Below are 17,990 nucleotides of genomic sequence, written 5' to 3'. Positions count from 1 at the left end.
TGGAAGACTGGGGAAGTTCCACTGGACTGGTGTCTGGCTGATGTTGTGCCCATCTACAAGAAGGGTCGCAGGGAGGACCCAGGGAACTACAGGCCTGTCAGTCTGACCTCAGTGCCAGGGAAAGTCATGGAGCAGGTGATCTTGAGTGCTCTCATGAAGCACATGCAAGAGAACCGGGTGATCAGGCTCAGTCAACACGGGTTCACAAAAGGCAGGTCTTGCCAAACTAACCCGGTTGCTTTCTATGACAAAGTGACTCAGCTGCTGGATGAGGGAAAGGCTGTGGATGTGGTCTTCCTGGACTTCACTAAAGCCTTTGACAGAGTTTCTCACAGCATTCTGCTTGAGAAACTGTCAGCCTCTGGCCTGGACAGGCGCACACTCTCCTGGGTGGACAACTGGTTGGATGGCCGGGCCCAGAGAGTGGTGGTAAATGGTGTTAACTCCAGCTGGAGGCCAGTGACAAGTGGGGTTCCCCAGGGCTCAGTGCTGGCTCCAGCCCTGTTCAATGTCTTTATCAATGACCTGGATGAAGGCATTGAGTGCACCCTTAGCAAGTTTGCAGCTGACACTAAGCTGGGTGGAAGTGTTGATCTGCTGGAGGGTGGGGAGGCTCTGCAAAGGGATCTGAACAGGTTGGACTGATGATCTCAGTCCAATGGGATGAGGTTTAACAAGGCCAAATGCCGGGTCCTGCACTTGGGGCACAACAACCCTGTGCAGTGCTACAGACTAGGAGAAGTCTGTCTAGAAAGCTGCCTGGAGGAGAGGGACCTGGGGGTGTTGGTTGGCAGCCGACTGAATATGAGCCAGCAGTGTGCCCAGGTGGCCAAGAAGGCCAATGGCATCTTGGCTTGTATCAGAAACAGCGTGACCAGCAGGTCCAGGGAGGTTATTCTCCCTCTGTACTCAGTACTGGTGAGACCACTCCTTGAATGCTGTGTTCAGTTCTGGGCCCCTCACCACAAGAAGGATGTTGAGGCTCTGGAGTGAGTCCAGAGAAGAGCAACAAAGCTGGTGAAAGGGCTGGAGAACAGGCCTTATGAGGCATGGCTGAGAGAGCTGGGGTTGTTTAGCCTGGAGAAGAGGAGGCTGTGGGGAGACCTCATTGCTCTCTATAACTACCTGAAAGGAGGTTGTAGAGAGGAGGGTGCTGGCCTCTTCTGCCAAGTTACAGGGGCCAGGACAAGAGGGAATGGCCTCAAGCTCCACCAGGGGAGGTTTAGGCTGGTCATTAGGAAAAAAATTCTTCACAGGAAGGGTCATTGGGCACTGGAACGGGCTACCCAGGGAGGTGGTTGAGTCACCTTCCCAGGTGGGCGAGGTGCTAAGGGGCATGGTTTAGAGATTGGTGGGAATGGTTGGACTCAATGATCCAGTGGGTCTCTTCCAACCTGGTTGTTCTATGATTCTATGAAACTGCTTCCGAATTAGTCTGTTTCTCTCTGAAACTGTTACAGGGTTTTCCTAGAAACCATCTCGCTTTTATAAGACAAGTCAGAGGTGTTCAAGTTTAGGATTGAGAGGAGGAAATCCAAGGTTGTATTTACTTTTTACTTGGCTATGAAAATAATTGTCTTAAGATAGTCCAAAAAGAAAACCAATTACAGTTCTGGTTACACATAGAGGTAAATACACATATTTAGCCTGTGTATCCAAGATTTAATCCGAGTAGTCTTCTGCATTTTAATTAGTCTGCCTTGTTTCACCCAAATCAGCTGAGTATTTCCTGCGGAGCCCCTTTGTAGCCTTTGGTCATGATAACTGTTCTGTCATCAACAAGTCAGGGTTACAGTTGGACGATCTGAACCTATGGTTTTGGGACACTTTTTTCTTAGACTGTGAATCTGGTTCTTAGACTCACTGGTTGTCTCATCTTTCACAAAAACAAAACCATGGTGCAACCTCTGCTGCTTAGCCTGTCCTTGGTACTGTATGCATGTGTTGGTTTTTGCTGCTGTAATTTAAGAGAAAAAAATCACATTTCAGCTTCAATCTTCTAAGACCTATGCTTCATTGTTGTTTGTGGCCTTATCTGTGTTTTTCAACACTCGTCAGTAGGTATTTTCTCTTACAACAGTTTTTTTTAGACATATTTACTAGGCTAATTCAATGTAACCAAATAATTAGAAACATCCATGCAGTGTCAATAAACAGATTGTGCTCTTCAGTGTAACCAGGATGAGCCCTTCTCAAATGCCAGTGAAAATTACGTTCTTTGACATAACAGCTGCTGGGACTGACTAGCTTCCTAGGTTTGTCAGACTTATTTGGGAATGGAGAGCAGTCAAAGAGCATACCCGCTTTTAACCAAAGCAAGCCTCAGAATATTATTCTTGGCCATAAGTTCACTCTCTGTAACATGTGACCCAGTAGTACCTTTAAAATGCAAACCTGCAGGGTTTTTTTGCTTCCAAACTGACATTTTACAGGCTTCTTGTTTAGCATTAACCAATTCAGTCTAATGCTTCATCAAAACTACTAATGCTTGGTTTTGCTTGAGATGAGTCTGTCAGCTCATTTTGACCTAGGTCCTTGTTTCAGGCAATACAGGCCATGTTTTTGATTACAATCCCCGGACAAAGGAGACTTGGAGAATTTTGTTGGTTTTTCTACTAAATGCATCTAAAAATTTTATCATAAAAGTTTTGTACAAGCTTTTATTAATATGCATGTATACATTAACAATATCCCTAAGAAGATTCCATCACTCATAAAGTATAATTCCCGTATTACTGTAGGTGAAAAATCCAAAGACTGCAGAAGTGCTAAAGTGTTTATTCTTTTCTCAGAAAATATGGAGAACTTTTATTTTGAACAGTGAGCGTAGCTGGAAGGTAATAGTTAACAGAGGTGTCAGTGTTAGAAGTTTAGTGCCTGCTTCAGTTTCCTTAAGTAAAATGTGCTCTTCATATTTGCAGATTATCTCAGAAATAGGAAGAAAGCTTAACAAACTTCTTGTTGCAAATCTAGTTGCCTCTGCGGTGTATCTGTTCCTTTAGGAATATTTTGTTCTATTTAGTTTTAGAATTGAATTCTATTTTTGTTTTGAAATATTTCAGATTACTTTTTTCTGTAATTCATGTAAGTGTTATCCTGTGTAAAATCTTGACAGATTGCTCTTTATATGAAATTTTTATAGGAGTAAAAAGACTGTCTGTTGCTGAGTTAAATGAACTGCTAGAAGAAATTGAGACGGCTATTAAGGATTACTCTGAGGAACTAATACAGCAGCTGGCTCTACGAGATGAGTTGGAGTTTGAGAAGGAAGTGAAAAACAGCTTCATTTCTGTCCTGATAGAAGTACAAAACAAACAGAGAGAACACAAAGAAACGGCAAAGAAGAAAAAGAAGCTGAAAAATGGTAGTCCTCAGAATGGCAAACAAGAAAAAGGTCATATGCCTGGAACAGTAAGAAAATTTTTGTAACTATTTATAGATTAAAAATACTTTTTGGTTTTTTCCATATTAGAAGTCATAGTCCTAGGTTGTATCAAGACATATGCTGCCTTCATTGGCAGAAAAGGCTTAGGCATTTCCTAATGATTTTATCTTCTTTTTTAACATGGTCACAAAAAATAGCATCTTTGGATGTACTGCTGTGTGTTCTGTTGTCAGTAGGCAAACCTTTTGGTTTTATTGTGTGAATTCTAGTATGTGAGTACCACTGTTAGTCATACAGGAATTTCAGTGTTATTGTTGGTGTGGTTGTACAGATAATTATTGATCATGTTGGTTTTTAGGTAGGATAAAAAAGTCTTACCTATGATCTCTTTACACCTGTGACAGAGTGACTGTGCCCAAAGAGAGAGACAGAGGTGAGGCCAAAGTGTAGTTCAGGTGTACAGGGAGAAGATAATTTGTTTTATTCTTCACACAACATACATTTTTCCTTTTGTTGCTAATTGAAACACAATACAAATAATAGGAGGCACAGAATGAAAGAAATAAGGCTATTATCTTGCCAGTAAAATTTTTTCTTTCTTTTCTGCCTAGTGCAATTTTAAATTACTTAAGTGGGACATTAATGTTAGAGTTTGTAAGCGTCTCTTACAGGCTGTGTTAGTGTATTGTAGATCTTGGCAAAGTCCCAGAAAGAATGCTTCGGTTTGACATCAGATGTGAGGATTAGTTTTTTAAGCATAAGAAATAAACATTTGTAATGAAACATTAATTCTACAGAATCTATTCCTAAACTTAAAATAATAAGATCCCTGTGATATAACTCAGTGGAGTTCTTATCTTGTTTGTCTAATGAAAAGCTATCTTTTGTGTATATAGCTAAGTTTTAATGGAACTCTAAGAAAGCATACATCTGGAAACCTATACAAAATTGTTATCCCTTTGCCAGAGCACAGTGTAAAGTTCAAATGTGTTCCTTTTTTGATTTGCAGTCTTGGAAAAGCAATAAGTAGTATTCGAGCTAGAAAATAAAGTAATTATTTGGTTTTGAATCTTGAATCAAGTGATTCAGAGGCTGTTCTGGTTAGTTTCAAGTTTAGAGACTCGAATCATGCTTTCAAGCATAACGGTATGTGGTCCTAATGTAAGACATTTTTGTATTTGGTTGCTTCAATATGTAGATGTGTCAGATTGCTTTCTGAGAGGGGTTGAACAAACTAGCTTCTAAGTAAGACTGTAGGCTACATCTGTGTGATTCTTCAGAAAACTGGCTTCAGTACCACCAAGCACAGATCTGAGAGCATTCCCTCAGAAAGAGGTGCAAGCTTCATTCCTTCAGTACTCTTTGCTTTTTCCTTGGGTTTTTCTTTTTCTTTTTTCAAGGAGAATATTCATGTAGATAGTATGTTCAAGTACCTTTGTGAAGAGTGTGTTTCTGTTAATAAACAATGTAGAAATTAATAATTTTATTAACTAAAACTATAATGAAGTATTATTTAAATAAAAAGGTTGGAAGTAAAATTACATTTTCATACTCTTAAGAAAATCAGTTCTCCTGTAGATACTATAATTGAATGTTAATAAATAGAGGTTTTAATTCTTTGTCCTTGATACAAGTTTCAGGTAAATTGCTTTCTTTGACTTCTAAAACTTCTATCTCTCTCACAAGGGCAGACTGGGGAGTAACTAAAAATAGTCAGGACTTGAAGATACCAGTTATTTAAGTAAAATATCTTAAAAGAGTTAAGATGGCTTTGGCAACATCTGTGTCTTTACTGACCTCTTTGTGCTTTAGAAAGCAAATGAATGCTGTATTCCAGCACATTTTATTCCATTTCTTGCTAATAAATACATTCAGATGTGCTGAGGTGTGCACATCTTAATGCCCTGTGTCAGCAGCTTGATAGTTTCTTCATCTTATGTTCTTGTCAGTTGCTGATTTGTATATCTCATGGTAAACATCAAAATTGTTCTGATTTTTTTTTCACTTCTCTAGCAAGCAAAAGGGATCACAGTGTTCAAGGAAAAAAAATATGGTTGGATTATATATTAATTTTTCTTTGCTTGGATTCCATCATTCCATATAATGGAGCTTGAAATTAATAGGTGTGCGCTATTAACTAATTGTGTATGGTTTAACTATAGTACTGCAAAGAAATGGGGAGTACAATTGATAGTTAATTATTGCTTCAGCTGTGAAAAAGGAAGCATGAAAGCACAATGTTTTAAAAAGGTAAAGCTGAAAGTTACTACCTTTGAGTAATGTTCCTAGTAGGTGCTTAAAATCTGAGAAGTTGATATGAGTGGTGTCTAAAAGCATATTGCTCAGGCACTAATTTTAAAGGAGATTGGACTGTGAACTGAACTTTCAAAAATACTACTTTTTACCTTTCAAAATGGAACAGCCTTAAAAGGCAAGTCTCAATTATTGGATCTGCAGTGTGAAGATTTTAAATTTTCATGTAGCTATACTGCTTGAGTGTCATTGTAAGGTTTGCTTTTTAATTATAAAAATGCATTAGGTGAATGAAAAAATTAAAATGTGCTGTAATACATCTTAGAGCTTGTCTTTGTCATTTGTCTGTTATGGTCTTGATGAATGCTGATTAATAGTCTTCTGAACTTTTCTCTGTCCCTTTTTTCTTTCTGCTATGTTTCACTACTTTTAGCGCTTCAGCATGGAAGGGATCTCAAATGTCATACAGAATGGCTTCCGCCACACGTTTGGAAACTCAAGTGCAGAGAAACAGGTGCTGGGCTCTATTCTCTTTCTTCCTCATTTTTTGTCTGCACTTTCGGTAGGAGCTGAGATTTTGAAAATTGACAGTAGTTGAAGATAAGTGCTGAGAGAGGAAAAAAATAGGACAAATATGTTGGCATTTGTACTCTTTCCCTGCCTCAGGACTCTAATCGGCCTACAGTCTCTTTCTCTGCTCAACAGCTCGAGGATATCCTGGTGCACTGAAATAACAACCCTTATTTCATACCCAAGACTCAAATTCTGTTTTGGCATAACGCATGCTTCAAATACATTGCATGTCTGTGAAAATCTAATATCCAATCAAAGACTATGTATCAGGTTATGTAACATTTCGGCCTTCAGCATTGAGGACTTGGGTGGTATCTCTAACTGGAAAAAAAGGGCTTGTTCTCTTTTTTGTCTTAGAATGTACAGAGCTGATATATCTAAAAACAGAGTGGCATCTGGAAAATGCATGGACTATATTGTATATCTTTTTGCCTTCACAAACTATGTGTTGTTGAAAGTAGACAAATGTGTGCAATGCTGATTATTGATATAAAAGACAGAAATGGTAGGAAAGTTTGTGTCTATTCATTAACTATTTAGTTGTTGAAATATACAGCACAGAGACCCCACTCCATTGGATATCACTGTGGATGTTGCATACAATGAGTTATGCTTTATTTCAAACTAATATTTAATGGTTTGTTTCAGAACTGTAGTGTGCATTTTATTAAATTGCTTCTGTATTTTGGTAACATGATAATGCTTATCCTGTTGTTTAGGCTTTTGGCACACATACCTACCCACCAATTACAGTTTATGCAGTTGTGTTAGAGGAGGAGCGTGTTTGATTTTGGTTTTTTTCTTTTTTCTTTTTTTTTTTTTTTTTAATCCCTGCTGAGAAGTCCATTGAGGCAATAAACTGACTGGTAGTTTAGAAGTCATGAGTGATTAGGCTTTTTGTCTGGAAGATACTGGGGTATCCTGCAGAGGGTTTCAGGAGGTAAAACAACTCTTAAGTCATTCCTGAATCATGAGGATAGAAATGACGGACTTGCCCTCTTTTTCAAGCAAGAGAGGCCTGATAATTCTCATACTCTCAAGTATGAGAGTTCACAAATGCATAGATCCAGCTATTTGTTCCAAGCTTCAGGGATCTCAAACCTGCATAGAGTTTACCTAATGGAGTTTTTATCACTCTACATTATCTTAATACTGGTAAAGTAATAGCTGTGCTGGATTTGGGTTGAGGTTTTTTTGCTGTGTTTACCATTTAATAATAAATTACAGCTGTTCACCTGTATCTTTAGATATTTTAAATATCACGTATTTTAATGCAGTGAACAGACGGAGCTGTGCCAGTCTCTCTAACTTTTGCTTTAAATACTTTTTATATGCCTGTCTATTCAAATACATCTTTTCTTCTTTTAATGACATCCTAACTTTCTAGAACTATCTTGCAGTCATTTTTTTAAGTTAGTTTACTAATGTTATTCTTCATGTTGATTGTATTTTTCCCCTAGTTCATCTTATACTATATCCTTGTTAGTAGATTTATGGGTTTTTTTCCCCATCCTGTATCCTAAAGGCAATCATAGAAATAACAAAAATTAGTCCTAGAAATCCATTCTTCTGTAGTGTTTGGGGTTTGGTTGGTTGGTTGGGTTTTGTCACATTACCAAACCCAGGTCCTGCTTTTAAAATATTGGTGTCATCTTCTTACTACAGAGTAAAAAATGTATCAGATGCTCGGTTGCTTAGTGCTGCTCTCAGAATATTCACTGGAATGTTTTTTCAGAGTGTATTGTTGTTATAAACTCACATTCAGGTGTTTTCTTCTAGCAGGGAAGAGTTAACAATCCGGAGTCGTGCTCAAAAAAATGCAAGGGCAATTTTTTATGTACCTTATAAGGCAGAAGTTCATACACATAAGTCACAGCATTAAAGTTTATGACAAGTTCATAGTTATTTCAGATCTCCTTTCAGTCTTTAATGTTATTTACCGCCTTTACTATTTTCTATGTAGAATTACTCTGATAGAGTCAGTACTTTGCTTTTTAAAATTTTAGTGATTTTTGTGTGTGTGTTTGAGACATAAGTGAAAATTACTTGGAATTTTTCAAGAGAAACCTCCAGTGGGGAACAACCCATTTCCATCTGATAATGTGGTTGGAAAAAACAGTACCATCTGCATAAAAGACATCAAAGTGTGTTGGTAGGGCACTCTCTGATCAGAATTTTTGCAGAAGAAAATTCGATAGTCATCTTCGTGTTTATTTTTAGGCATATCAAACACTTGTTATGCGTGATTACAAATTGTAGTGGGAATTGCTGCTTACCATATTGTCAAATCTACTTCAAAAATGTAGAGGTCATGGTGAACATTTGGGCATATGTCAGTATGTTAAACTTGAGTAATTTTTTCTTCATTTTCGTATTATGTTATCCTTCACACAGCACTTTAGGGAATGAGTTTTTGTAGTGCTATTGTGCTGTACAGTGGCAAAGTATTGTTGAGAAAAACAAGATGACTTGTGAAAACTAAGAAATTGCTTTTTTTAAATTATTTAATTTTAATTATTAAATTTAATTATTTAATTGTTGGAGAGGAAAATTAGAAGGTAGAATTTACAGAAAGAAAATGGGGAATATTGGTATTTGGTCCAGTGAAACATGTCTTGTCTTAATATTTTATTGCCTGGATAAAGGGTAGAATGCTGCTTAGTTTTGAAAGCTGGAAATAGCAGGCTGAGATCTGATTTGCATGTTAGTACATCTACTTTCGTCTCTGACATTTGCAGATTTAACAGCCTTATATCTAGCTATTGATTCCAGTAAATGCAATTCTCTAGTGATACCTATTGGTTACATCTGCTGGGAAAGAAGTTGAAAACTGACCATTTCCTAAGAACCGTTGCGCACTTTCCTCTGCTTAATGGATGTGAGAAAATGTAAAAGGAAAAGGGAGGGAGAAAAGTGCCCTGTGTTTGCATAAGGTCTTGGTGAGGTGTCAATACAATCCTGTACAATAGATTCCCTTGAGTTTCACAGAACTGGGTCCATCTGACTTTTAGGCAGAGGATATGGCTGGGCATGAGGTTGATGAGCCCAGTCTAAACGTTTGGTAATACTAAATATCCTTCTGCAAAATGAACCTCTTCAGTGTTACACTTGCTCAAGTGCTGCTGCTAGGAGAGAAGGAGACCTTGTTTAGGATGTGTTTTCTGATTGCTGCGTGGAGAACCACATCTCTCAAGTTGAATCAGAGAGTTGCTTTGCCTACTATCTTATAGCTATTAACTCAGAATAATGTTCTTGTTAAAATCTTAAAAACTGAGTTGAGGGATATTTCAGAAAGCTTGTTCATTAGGGAAAATTTCAGTGATTTTGGTACTTTTGAAATGCTGACCTCTTTGAGAATGTGTATTCTTAAGTATACATTTATTTAAGTCTGCAAAGTAAAATGTAGCCTAAATTCATTTAATAAAGGAGCAACAGGATTGCTTCAAGAATTTGAAGATAAATCTTGGTATTATTGCAGGTATGAAAATCCTGAAAGATTTACGAAAATTTTTTACTTTTTTTTTTAAAGCTGACAAAAGATTTCAGTAAAAAGTAAATAGAACAAAAGTGGAGTTGGTTAGAAACAATCTGTTAGCACACTTGACTATTAAAACTGAGAATTAAAATCCAAAGAGTGGGCTCTTATGTTCAATTAGGCTTGCTTTGTTCCTTCTGATTGGAAGTATGTAGTGTAAGAAGGCAAAAGTTGTTTTTGCTTCCGCATAACTGTAGCTCAGCCTAATTTTCATTGTTCAGAGAACTATGGATAACCTTCAGAGCTTGGGACTATGCTGTGTTCTTTAATCTGTCAAAATCCTTGGAATGTATCATATTCTTAGTAAGAGTTAAGCAGTCACAGAAAATCCTATGGCTGTTTTGAAGTTGTCCAAACATAGCTTGTGCTGGGTTTGAAGGTGTTTGGTTTTTAATTTTCCCAAATACTTGTTAGCACGCTTCTGCAAACCTGAACACCTTACTTCAGGCATCCCCACAGCCTGTATCATCTGTGTTCTGAACTCCTTTAAAAAGCTGACCTAGGAAGATAATTTTTTTTTTTAATGTGCTTCCTGGAAAGAAATAATTACTTCCTGATTTTGGATGCAACTGGTGACACTCATGTTATATTTATACTTTGTTGTTGTTCTTCAAGAGCAACTCTAGAATTTGTTCATCTGCATTTATAGTGTTGTTTGAGGGGAGGTGGTGGGAAGGTTGTTCTCCCAGCTTATGTATGATTGTGAGGAGTACTTTAGGTATATGAAGGTCTTCTGGTTGAATTATTCTGACGAAGGAGGGGAAAGATTTACTGTTGTTCTGCATAGGCTCTCAAGAAGAAACCTGATAGAGAAACTTTTTACTGTAAACACATTACATTTTTAAAATACTTTTCTAGTTATTTAGCAGCATGACTTCTGTGGTCACATAATTTGAAAACAAATAGAAGCTGGCTTCTGTAGTAGGCTTTGGGATAGGAAAGGTAGAGTCTTAATCTCTGATGAAATATGGTCTTCCAAAAAGCTTTTATTTGTTGCTAGCAATTTCAGTTGCTGCAATTTTTGCAAAATAAGATGCAAGCACCATTAATTGCATGAAAGGACTATCAAATAACTCTGTTTTTCATTTAACAGTACTTAACAACCGTCATTCCTTATGAGAAGAAAAATGGACCCCCATCTGTGGAAGATCTTCAGACATTAACCAAAAGTAAGCAAATCAAGTTCCCCTGCTGATCCTGTCCTATGTTTCCAGTTGTGGTTGCTCAAAACTAAGGCATCTCATCCAGTTATCTCTTCCCCTTTAATTAATGGCATATATATAAAGTTGCATGGTTACTAAATGTGTACTTTGGCCTGTTTTTACTTTTCTTGAGCCTTCACAGTACGTTGTTTTCTAGCTGTTCTCTGAAACCCTGAAGGCTAGACATTTACATGTATCAGAAAGTAAATGTTCTCGTACTATTTCAACAGGTGGCCTTACGGAAATACCATGTGTTGTGGAACTTTCAGTATCTGATATACCCTTGTGTGTTCAAACTTGCTCTGCTTTATTGAGGTTATTGTCCTGATGTTCAATAATTGTTCAATAATTGATACGGATGTCAGGACACTTATGAGTAGTTATACTTGATTGTCTTTAAAGTAGCCTGCTTCTCTCTTTTTTCCTGATTAATAAATTTTAATAGTTAGGAAATACAAACCAAACGGAGTTTTGATGGGGCTTTTTGTTGCCTTTTCTTCACATCTTTTTAGGACAGATTCTTAAAATCATCTGTAAGTTCTAAATCTGATGGTTTTTTTTTAATTCTAATTTGCAAGAAAAAAATATTTTCTCAGGTGGTTAAATACACTGTCTTTGGGAGTCAGAGGCATGTCCTTTATTTGATGTTTGTAGAACAGTTTAAAAATAGATAGCAGAGTGCATCAATGTATTTGATCAGATTTAATGCAGGGCTTTGGATGTAACTACATCGTAAGGTACTTTGCAGCAGCACAGGTCCGTGATTCCACAGGTGGCTGAGGTATACTAAAAGGCTAGATTGATTGTTTCCTAGAAAGAGAAAATAAATATTGTACAAATTCTATAGGAAAGGCAGTGTTTAAGCAGGAATTAAATTCTCTTTATTTTTCTGCAGTAGGCACCTTTAGCCGGTAATTCATACTTTGCAACATATATATTTTTTGTTTTATATTTACTCTTGCAGAGAAATTTCATCCTCTTGCTATATTTAAATTCCACTCAAAAATATTCCCGAAATTTAATATTAAACAGAGAGCAGATAAAGCTTCCTGGCAGTTTTTTGCATTGTTTGCCAGTTTATTAACAAAATGGCTTGTACAAATACACTGCAAAGAGTATTCATGGTATTGCCTTCTGTGGGCTGCTTGGAACTTGATCCTGTGACACAGTTGCAGATTTCTGACTCACTCTCTGTACAGATATTAAAGCAGGTGTTTGGGGTTGTTGGATTTTTTTTCTTTCAAAGCTGTGTATTCCATAGTTACGAACGCTAATACTTCAGCATAAAAATTGAAATAAAACACTTGTATTTCAAAATCAGAATTTCATATGAGGAATGGCTGAGAGAGCTGGGGTTGCTTAGCCTGGAGAAGAGGAGGCTGAGGGGAGACCTCATTGCTCTCTATAACTACCTGACAGGAGGTTGTAGAGAGGAGGGTGCTGGCCTCTTCTCCCAAGTGATGGGGGACAGGACAAGAGGGAATGGCCTCAAGCTCCACCAGGGAAGATGTAGGCTGGACATTAGGAAAAAATTTTTCACAGAAAGGGTCATTGGGCACTGGAACAGGCTGCTCAGCGAGGTGATTGATTCACCTTCCCTGGAGGTGTTTAAGGCACGGGTGGACGAGGTGCTAAGGGGCATGGTTTAGTGTTTGATAGGAGTGGTTGGACTCGATGATCCAGTGGGTCTCTTCCAACCTGGTTATTCTATGATTCTATGAATTAGGAGCCTGTGAAATAGTGCTATTCAGTATAATTCTGTACTTTTGATTCTTTCATTTGTGTCCAGGCCACTTAATAAAGGTTTGTCATTGTTTTTGTTTATGGAGTAGCGAACAGGCATGTATGTCTCAAGTTGAGCTACTGCAAATGCTTTTAGTTCCTCAGAAATATGCAGAGATGATAAAAGTCACAGACTTGGCATTCTGGCATTATTTTAGGTTAAATCTGAATTGAATCATGTATTAAAGAATTTTTTTTAATCTGTAGCTAGTAATAGTCACCATTTCATAGAAACATGGAGTGGTTTGTGTTAGAAGTTATGTTTTACCTAAGATTTCCAATCCTCCACTACATGTTAGCACATTTCATTGTTGGATGTGATTACTTTCATTTGGAGAGACATTTTTTATGGGGAAGAAGTGCTTTTTTTGTTGCCATGATGATTATGATGTGTTGTTGTAATTAATTAATCACATAAAGTAGATCTCTTGTATCTATCTACTCCGGAATTGAGTATTACATAAGTTAAAGGTTGAGATCTGTCCTTTGTATCTTCTTATATTCCGATTAAGAGTTTTCTTACTAATCTGTTAGTAATATCCCTATCAGTAGTTGGAAGATTTTCATGGTATTTTTTTTGAGAATGTTGTCTTTAGTTTATGACTAAATATCTTTTTTTTTTTTCATACTTCAGTCCTGCATGCCATGAAAGAGGATAGTGAGAAAGTGCCAAGTTTGTTAACAGACTATATTTTAAAGGGTGAGTATGTTTCTTAGCAGGGATTTCTTATTCTAAATTAGGCTAATGTGCATACAGTGTTATTTGAAAAGAGCAGTCCTACAACATTCATTAATTCTGTTGCCAGTCTAACAACATGGCTCTCGTATTCTGATACATTTTGTCCAAGGTTTCTGACCATATAGTTCATAAATAAAATATTTTTCTTTTGTTTGTGATAGTGTAATATAGCAAACTATATGGTGTGTATTCCATTGGCTGAAGGACATCTGCGTGAGCAGAGCATTCGGGCTTACAAAGTTGAATGGGTGTAGGTAAAAACTTGTGTTGTATAGTTTTTCAGAATTGAAACTCAGACTGCCTATAGTAATATATTTGCTAGATGAAGTGTTCATAGCTTCATTTTAGAAGTGTTACCTTCTGATCTATAGTAAAAAATAGTTTACATTTACTTGTTTTACCTTTGTTATGTTTTGTTTTAAAAGTCTGTGTACTAACTGTGTATTTTCTGGTCTTATACATTGGTTATATTACTAGAATGTTAAACATTGAAAAATCACTGCTCTATCTTTAAGGAGTTGTTCCAGGTAGTTTCCAGGTTCTTAATTCACTTTTTCTTTCGACTTCATTTTTGCCTAGATCTTACTAATGCTTATGTTCTTATTAAATTCTTGACATATAGATGATCCCATCTTCTTTAGTGTTTAAAGTTTAGCATATGCATCGAACTCCCACAATCCGAATAAGCGAGTGTACCAAAGCATGATGGATGCCTTTTTATTTGCCGCCTAAATGTATATTATGTTCTGCTTTGTGTTCATATGCTGCAATTTTTTTCTCTTGTTTTGGTATGCTTTCTGAGTCTTGCTATTTTTTTCAAATACAGTCATCTGGCTTAACTCCTTCCATATGATTTTTGAAGGGGTTTGTATTTCTTACAAAGACTTCTAATCATTCTCATCTTGCAGAAATTTGAAAGTACTTCCAGGTTAAAGTTTTAGATGAAGTTCAGTGTGCCCTTACTTCAGAAAATCTGAAAAGAGCCATGCAGTATTCCAGAAGCTCCAACAGATTTCCTGTTGAAAGGGGCTCATTTCTAAGTTTCATGTAGGGTTGCAGAACTCCATGTGCAATAAGAATGTAGAGATCCTTTCAGTTGATTCCGTTGATTGCTTCATTGTTTACTTACCCTTTCTGAATATCCTTCTTATATCAGACAGGTGTATTTGTTTATGAGCTGAAGGCCATTTATGCTCAAGATCAAGGTTTTTTCAGTGGTAGTGGCATTAAACTTTAGTTTAATCCTCTTTGATCCAAGAGGATGAATTGCTGTCAATAATTAAAGTTGTTTGGTTTTCACCATAATACGTCTGATAGAAAGTGATTGAAATGGATAGTGCTCTTTCCAGTGTCTCTTCTTATTTTTGGACATAGCTATCCAGAAAAGTTTTTAGATTACTAGGATACTAAGAAGAAACTGGCTGCCTAAGGAAACAGAGAAATCTTTTCCATGAAGGGCTTGTAAACGATTAACTGAACATATGACAGGATGATCCGGGAAGCTTGATACTGAGGTTCCCTCCTACCTCTGCCTCTGCATGCTCATGACTTTAAAATATATTAAAAAATATCATGCTCACATTAAATGTATCAGCTCAAACAGTTTTTCATGTAAGAACACTCCTGTCTTTAAACTGTAAAACAAATTATGGGAGTATAAAGAGTAGTCACTCACTCAAGTCACTCATACTGAAAGGGGAAGGTGATTTCCCCCTCAGTTACATCACTAAACAGAACTAAGGCTTTCTCAGTCTTCTGTGGGTATGTTTGTACAATGGCAAACAGTTGTGCAAGCTAGTGATGACAGGATGTTACCCTTCCTTTCAATGTAGCCTTAACTAATCTTCATATTGCTATGTTTAGATAATGTTAAATATTTATAGATTGGCTGGCAGCATTACATTGTAATGCGGATTTATCTTGCGGAACAGGCAAAGTCTTCCAATTGTTTTCAAAGCTGTAATCTGTTTCTCTTCTTTTTTGGCCACCAAAACTTCTGGCCTGAAGCCTCAGTGAGGCTTCATATATGGCACAAAATGCTGCCAGCCACCTGCACATTGCCTGAAAGTTATTTTTAAAGCTTGTTAAAGGAAGATTACATTATTCTAAACAACTACTTGAAGCAACATTTGGCTCAATTTTTGCACCTGAACTTCCATCCTGCTCCCTGAATTTAAGAATAAAAGGAGTGACCTACATTTTGAAGCGTCTGTTCTTTTCCCTGGAAGGAAAAATTGTGACAATTTTTATGAGGATTTAGGGGTTTGAATTTGTTTTCCAAAAGAAACTGGATAGTAACTAGTTCTAGACCCAGTAAAGTCATCTGTATGATATAGTGATAATCGTATTCATTTTGCATTTGTTTAGTCTATGATCCAGCTGTTGTCTTACCCTGAATAGATTCCATTTCTTTTTATTAATCAAAAAAAATTAAATTTTGAACTGCGAAGTATATTACTGAAGATACTTAGTTCTGTTATTAATCTGTTAACTTCATCTTCATTTGATGATAATTTTTACCAAACATATAAGAAAAAAGCAGGCAGTAAATTCTATGTGACAACAGGATATGTGTAGCGTTATGGAAAACCCAGTTACTGTGGTATTTGTCAGCACAGGTAAAATCTTTCTAGCTCTATGTTCCATTCTACACAGCACATGAAAAGAAAAATCTTTAGAAGTATGTCTTTAACAATTTTTTTAAAGCAACACTGTCTTTTTATTCTATGATATTTAAAAAAGTTAGAACAATCTTGTCTTACGTGGGTGTTATGGCTGCACGCAGCATTAGTAATAAACTTTTCTAGATAATGTTGGTCACTGTTGAAAAGTTGTTTAGATTGTTTAAAATCAAGAGCTGAAAAAGAGAAGTATCAGGAAAAAAGTTATTCTAATAATAGCCGTGGTATTGTTGTCATGATGTAATGGGACAAATAAAACAAGAATGCTGTGAACATGGAAACATTAATGGAACCAGAAGACTGAGCAGTAGGTGCTGATTTAGCAAGAAACCTTGCCAAATTTGCTGGTGTTTCTGATACAAACAAAAAGATAGTGAAGTTAGTTTTTATTTTCTCTTAATTTCATGCTATTTTATAGAATTGTCACCATCTAGAATATCTGGAACTAAATGGTAAAATAATTTTGAAGTTTGTAAAAGAGTAAATCTGGATCATGTAGGAAGACACATACAGGCCCCCTCTGTGCATGTGCATGTTGTCTAATATGTGATGTCTTCATTTAAAAATGGTCAAGTAAATTCGTTCTGGCAACGCATTTTGGCCAAGAGCTGGAGCTTGGAACTAGAGCTGTGAGAGTTTTGCCACCAGATCTGCTGTTGACCTTCTGTCACCTTGGAGCGTTCTTGCACTTTTTTTCATAACCAGCTAATGCATGTGAAACGCTGGAAGTAGAAATCCTTAGAACATGGGAAGTACAAATGCAGTGTAGTAAAGAAGTAAAACCTGCCAGCGCAACTCAGTTTATTTCATGTTATGGAAAAAAAACTCAACCTGTATGCATTTCTGAATAGAATTACCGTTTCGAAATTATTTCGGGTGCTTGATTTTTTTTTTTTTAAAGCATACAATTTTCCCAATTTCTATCACCACCACGTTTCCTCCAAAATGTTAAAAGTGTCATCGTTTTATCCTCATGCTTAAGTCCTTCTTTCCAGTGATCAGTTAGCTCTTCCCTGGATCTGTTCCATAGGGAGTACCTCCTCAGAGGTAAGTATCCCAAAGCCAGACTATGTTCATATTCCATTTAGAGTCTTGTATAAAGCAGTAACTTACCATCTGTTGTTCATATTAGTCTTGATGCACCCTAAATTATTTTAAAGGACCTTTTTTTCCTTTTGTGGGCTTTTGTTTCTTTTTGATTTTAAGTGAACATTTTCATCCTGAAGTTGGTGTTAATGAAAAGAACTTAGTGATTTCCTTTGCAAATATATTGTAGTTCTCTTGCCAGTGTAGGATTCATATTATATTTTATAGATTTAGAATGAAAATAGAGGGTAATATGAAATTGATAACTATTTGCAATTGTGCTTACATTTTTCTGAATATAGTTTTTAACATATTAATATATCTTGTAACTTGGGATCATAAAGTAGAAACTGGTATTTGGATGAGGGTGGAGGAATGCATTTGCTGACAAGAAAGAAATATCAAATCAAAACTGTGACATTCTTGATCATAGAAAGCACATTTTTGGGCTGAAATCAGCAGCTTATTGAGCTCATGATACTGCAGAGATGGAGTTCATAGCAAAGTTTAAGTAGAAGCTGAGGAAGGCATGGAGGAAAGGGGAATTCCCGAGTTTTATTGTTCTGGGAGTAAGCAGGAATATCTGAGGAAATCTACTGGAAGCAGCGGTTCCTTAATTTAGCCACCTAGGGAACAAATCAAGATCTATGAAATGTTGGCCTGTAGATATACACAGACTTAAACTATTAAGAAGAAGTGGTTTGATATCACATCTACACACTTTATTTCAAGACTTTTAGTTTTTACTTGCAGT

General features: G+C 36.6%; 1 protein-coding gene across 3 annotated transcripts in view; it reads left to right on the top strand.

The window, feature by feature from the left end:
* The window catches only part of FEZ2 (fasciculation and elongation protein zeta 2), a 29,768-nt gene that overhangs the window by 8,438 nt on the left and 3,340 nt on the right, over positions 1-17,990 (top strand). For 2 of the 3 annotated variants that reach the window (XM_069852490.1, XM_069852491.1), the window contains exons 5-8: positions 3,143-3,411; positions 6,072-6,152; positions 10,840-10,915; positions 13,365-13,430. In XM_069852490.1, coding sequence (XP_069708591.1) covers positions 3,143-3,411; positions 6,072-6,152; positions 10,840-10,915; positions 13,365-13,430 — 492 coding nt within the window. The remainder of the gene's footprint in view (positions 1-3,142; positions 3,412-6,071; positions 6,153-10,839; positions 10,916-13,364; positions 13,431-17,990) is intronic. The other variant, XM_069852492.1, reaches the window with a different exon arrangement.

Source organism: Phaenicophaeus curvirostris, chromosome 2, assembly GCF_032191515.1.
Source record: "Phaenicophaeus curvirostris isolate KB17595 chromosome 2, BPBGC_Pcur_1.0, whole genome shotgun sequence".
NCBI classification, from domain to species: domain Eukaryota; kingdom Metazoa; phylum Chordata; class Aves; order Cuculiformes; family Cuculidae; genus Phaenicophaeus; species Phaenicophaeus curvirostris.
Note: the sequence above shows the minus strand (reverse complement) of the source record. Positions and strands in the feature narration are given on the sequence as shown.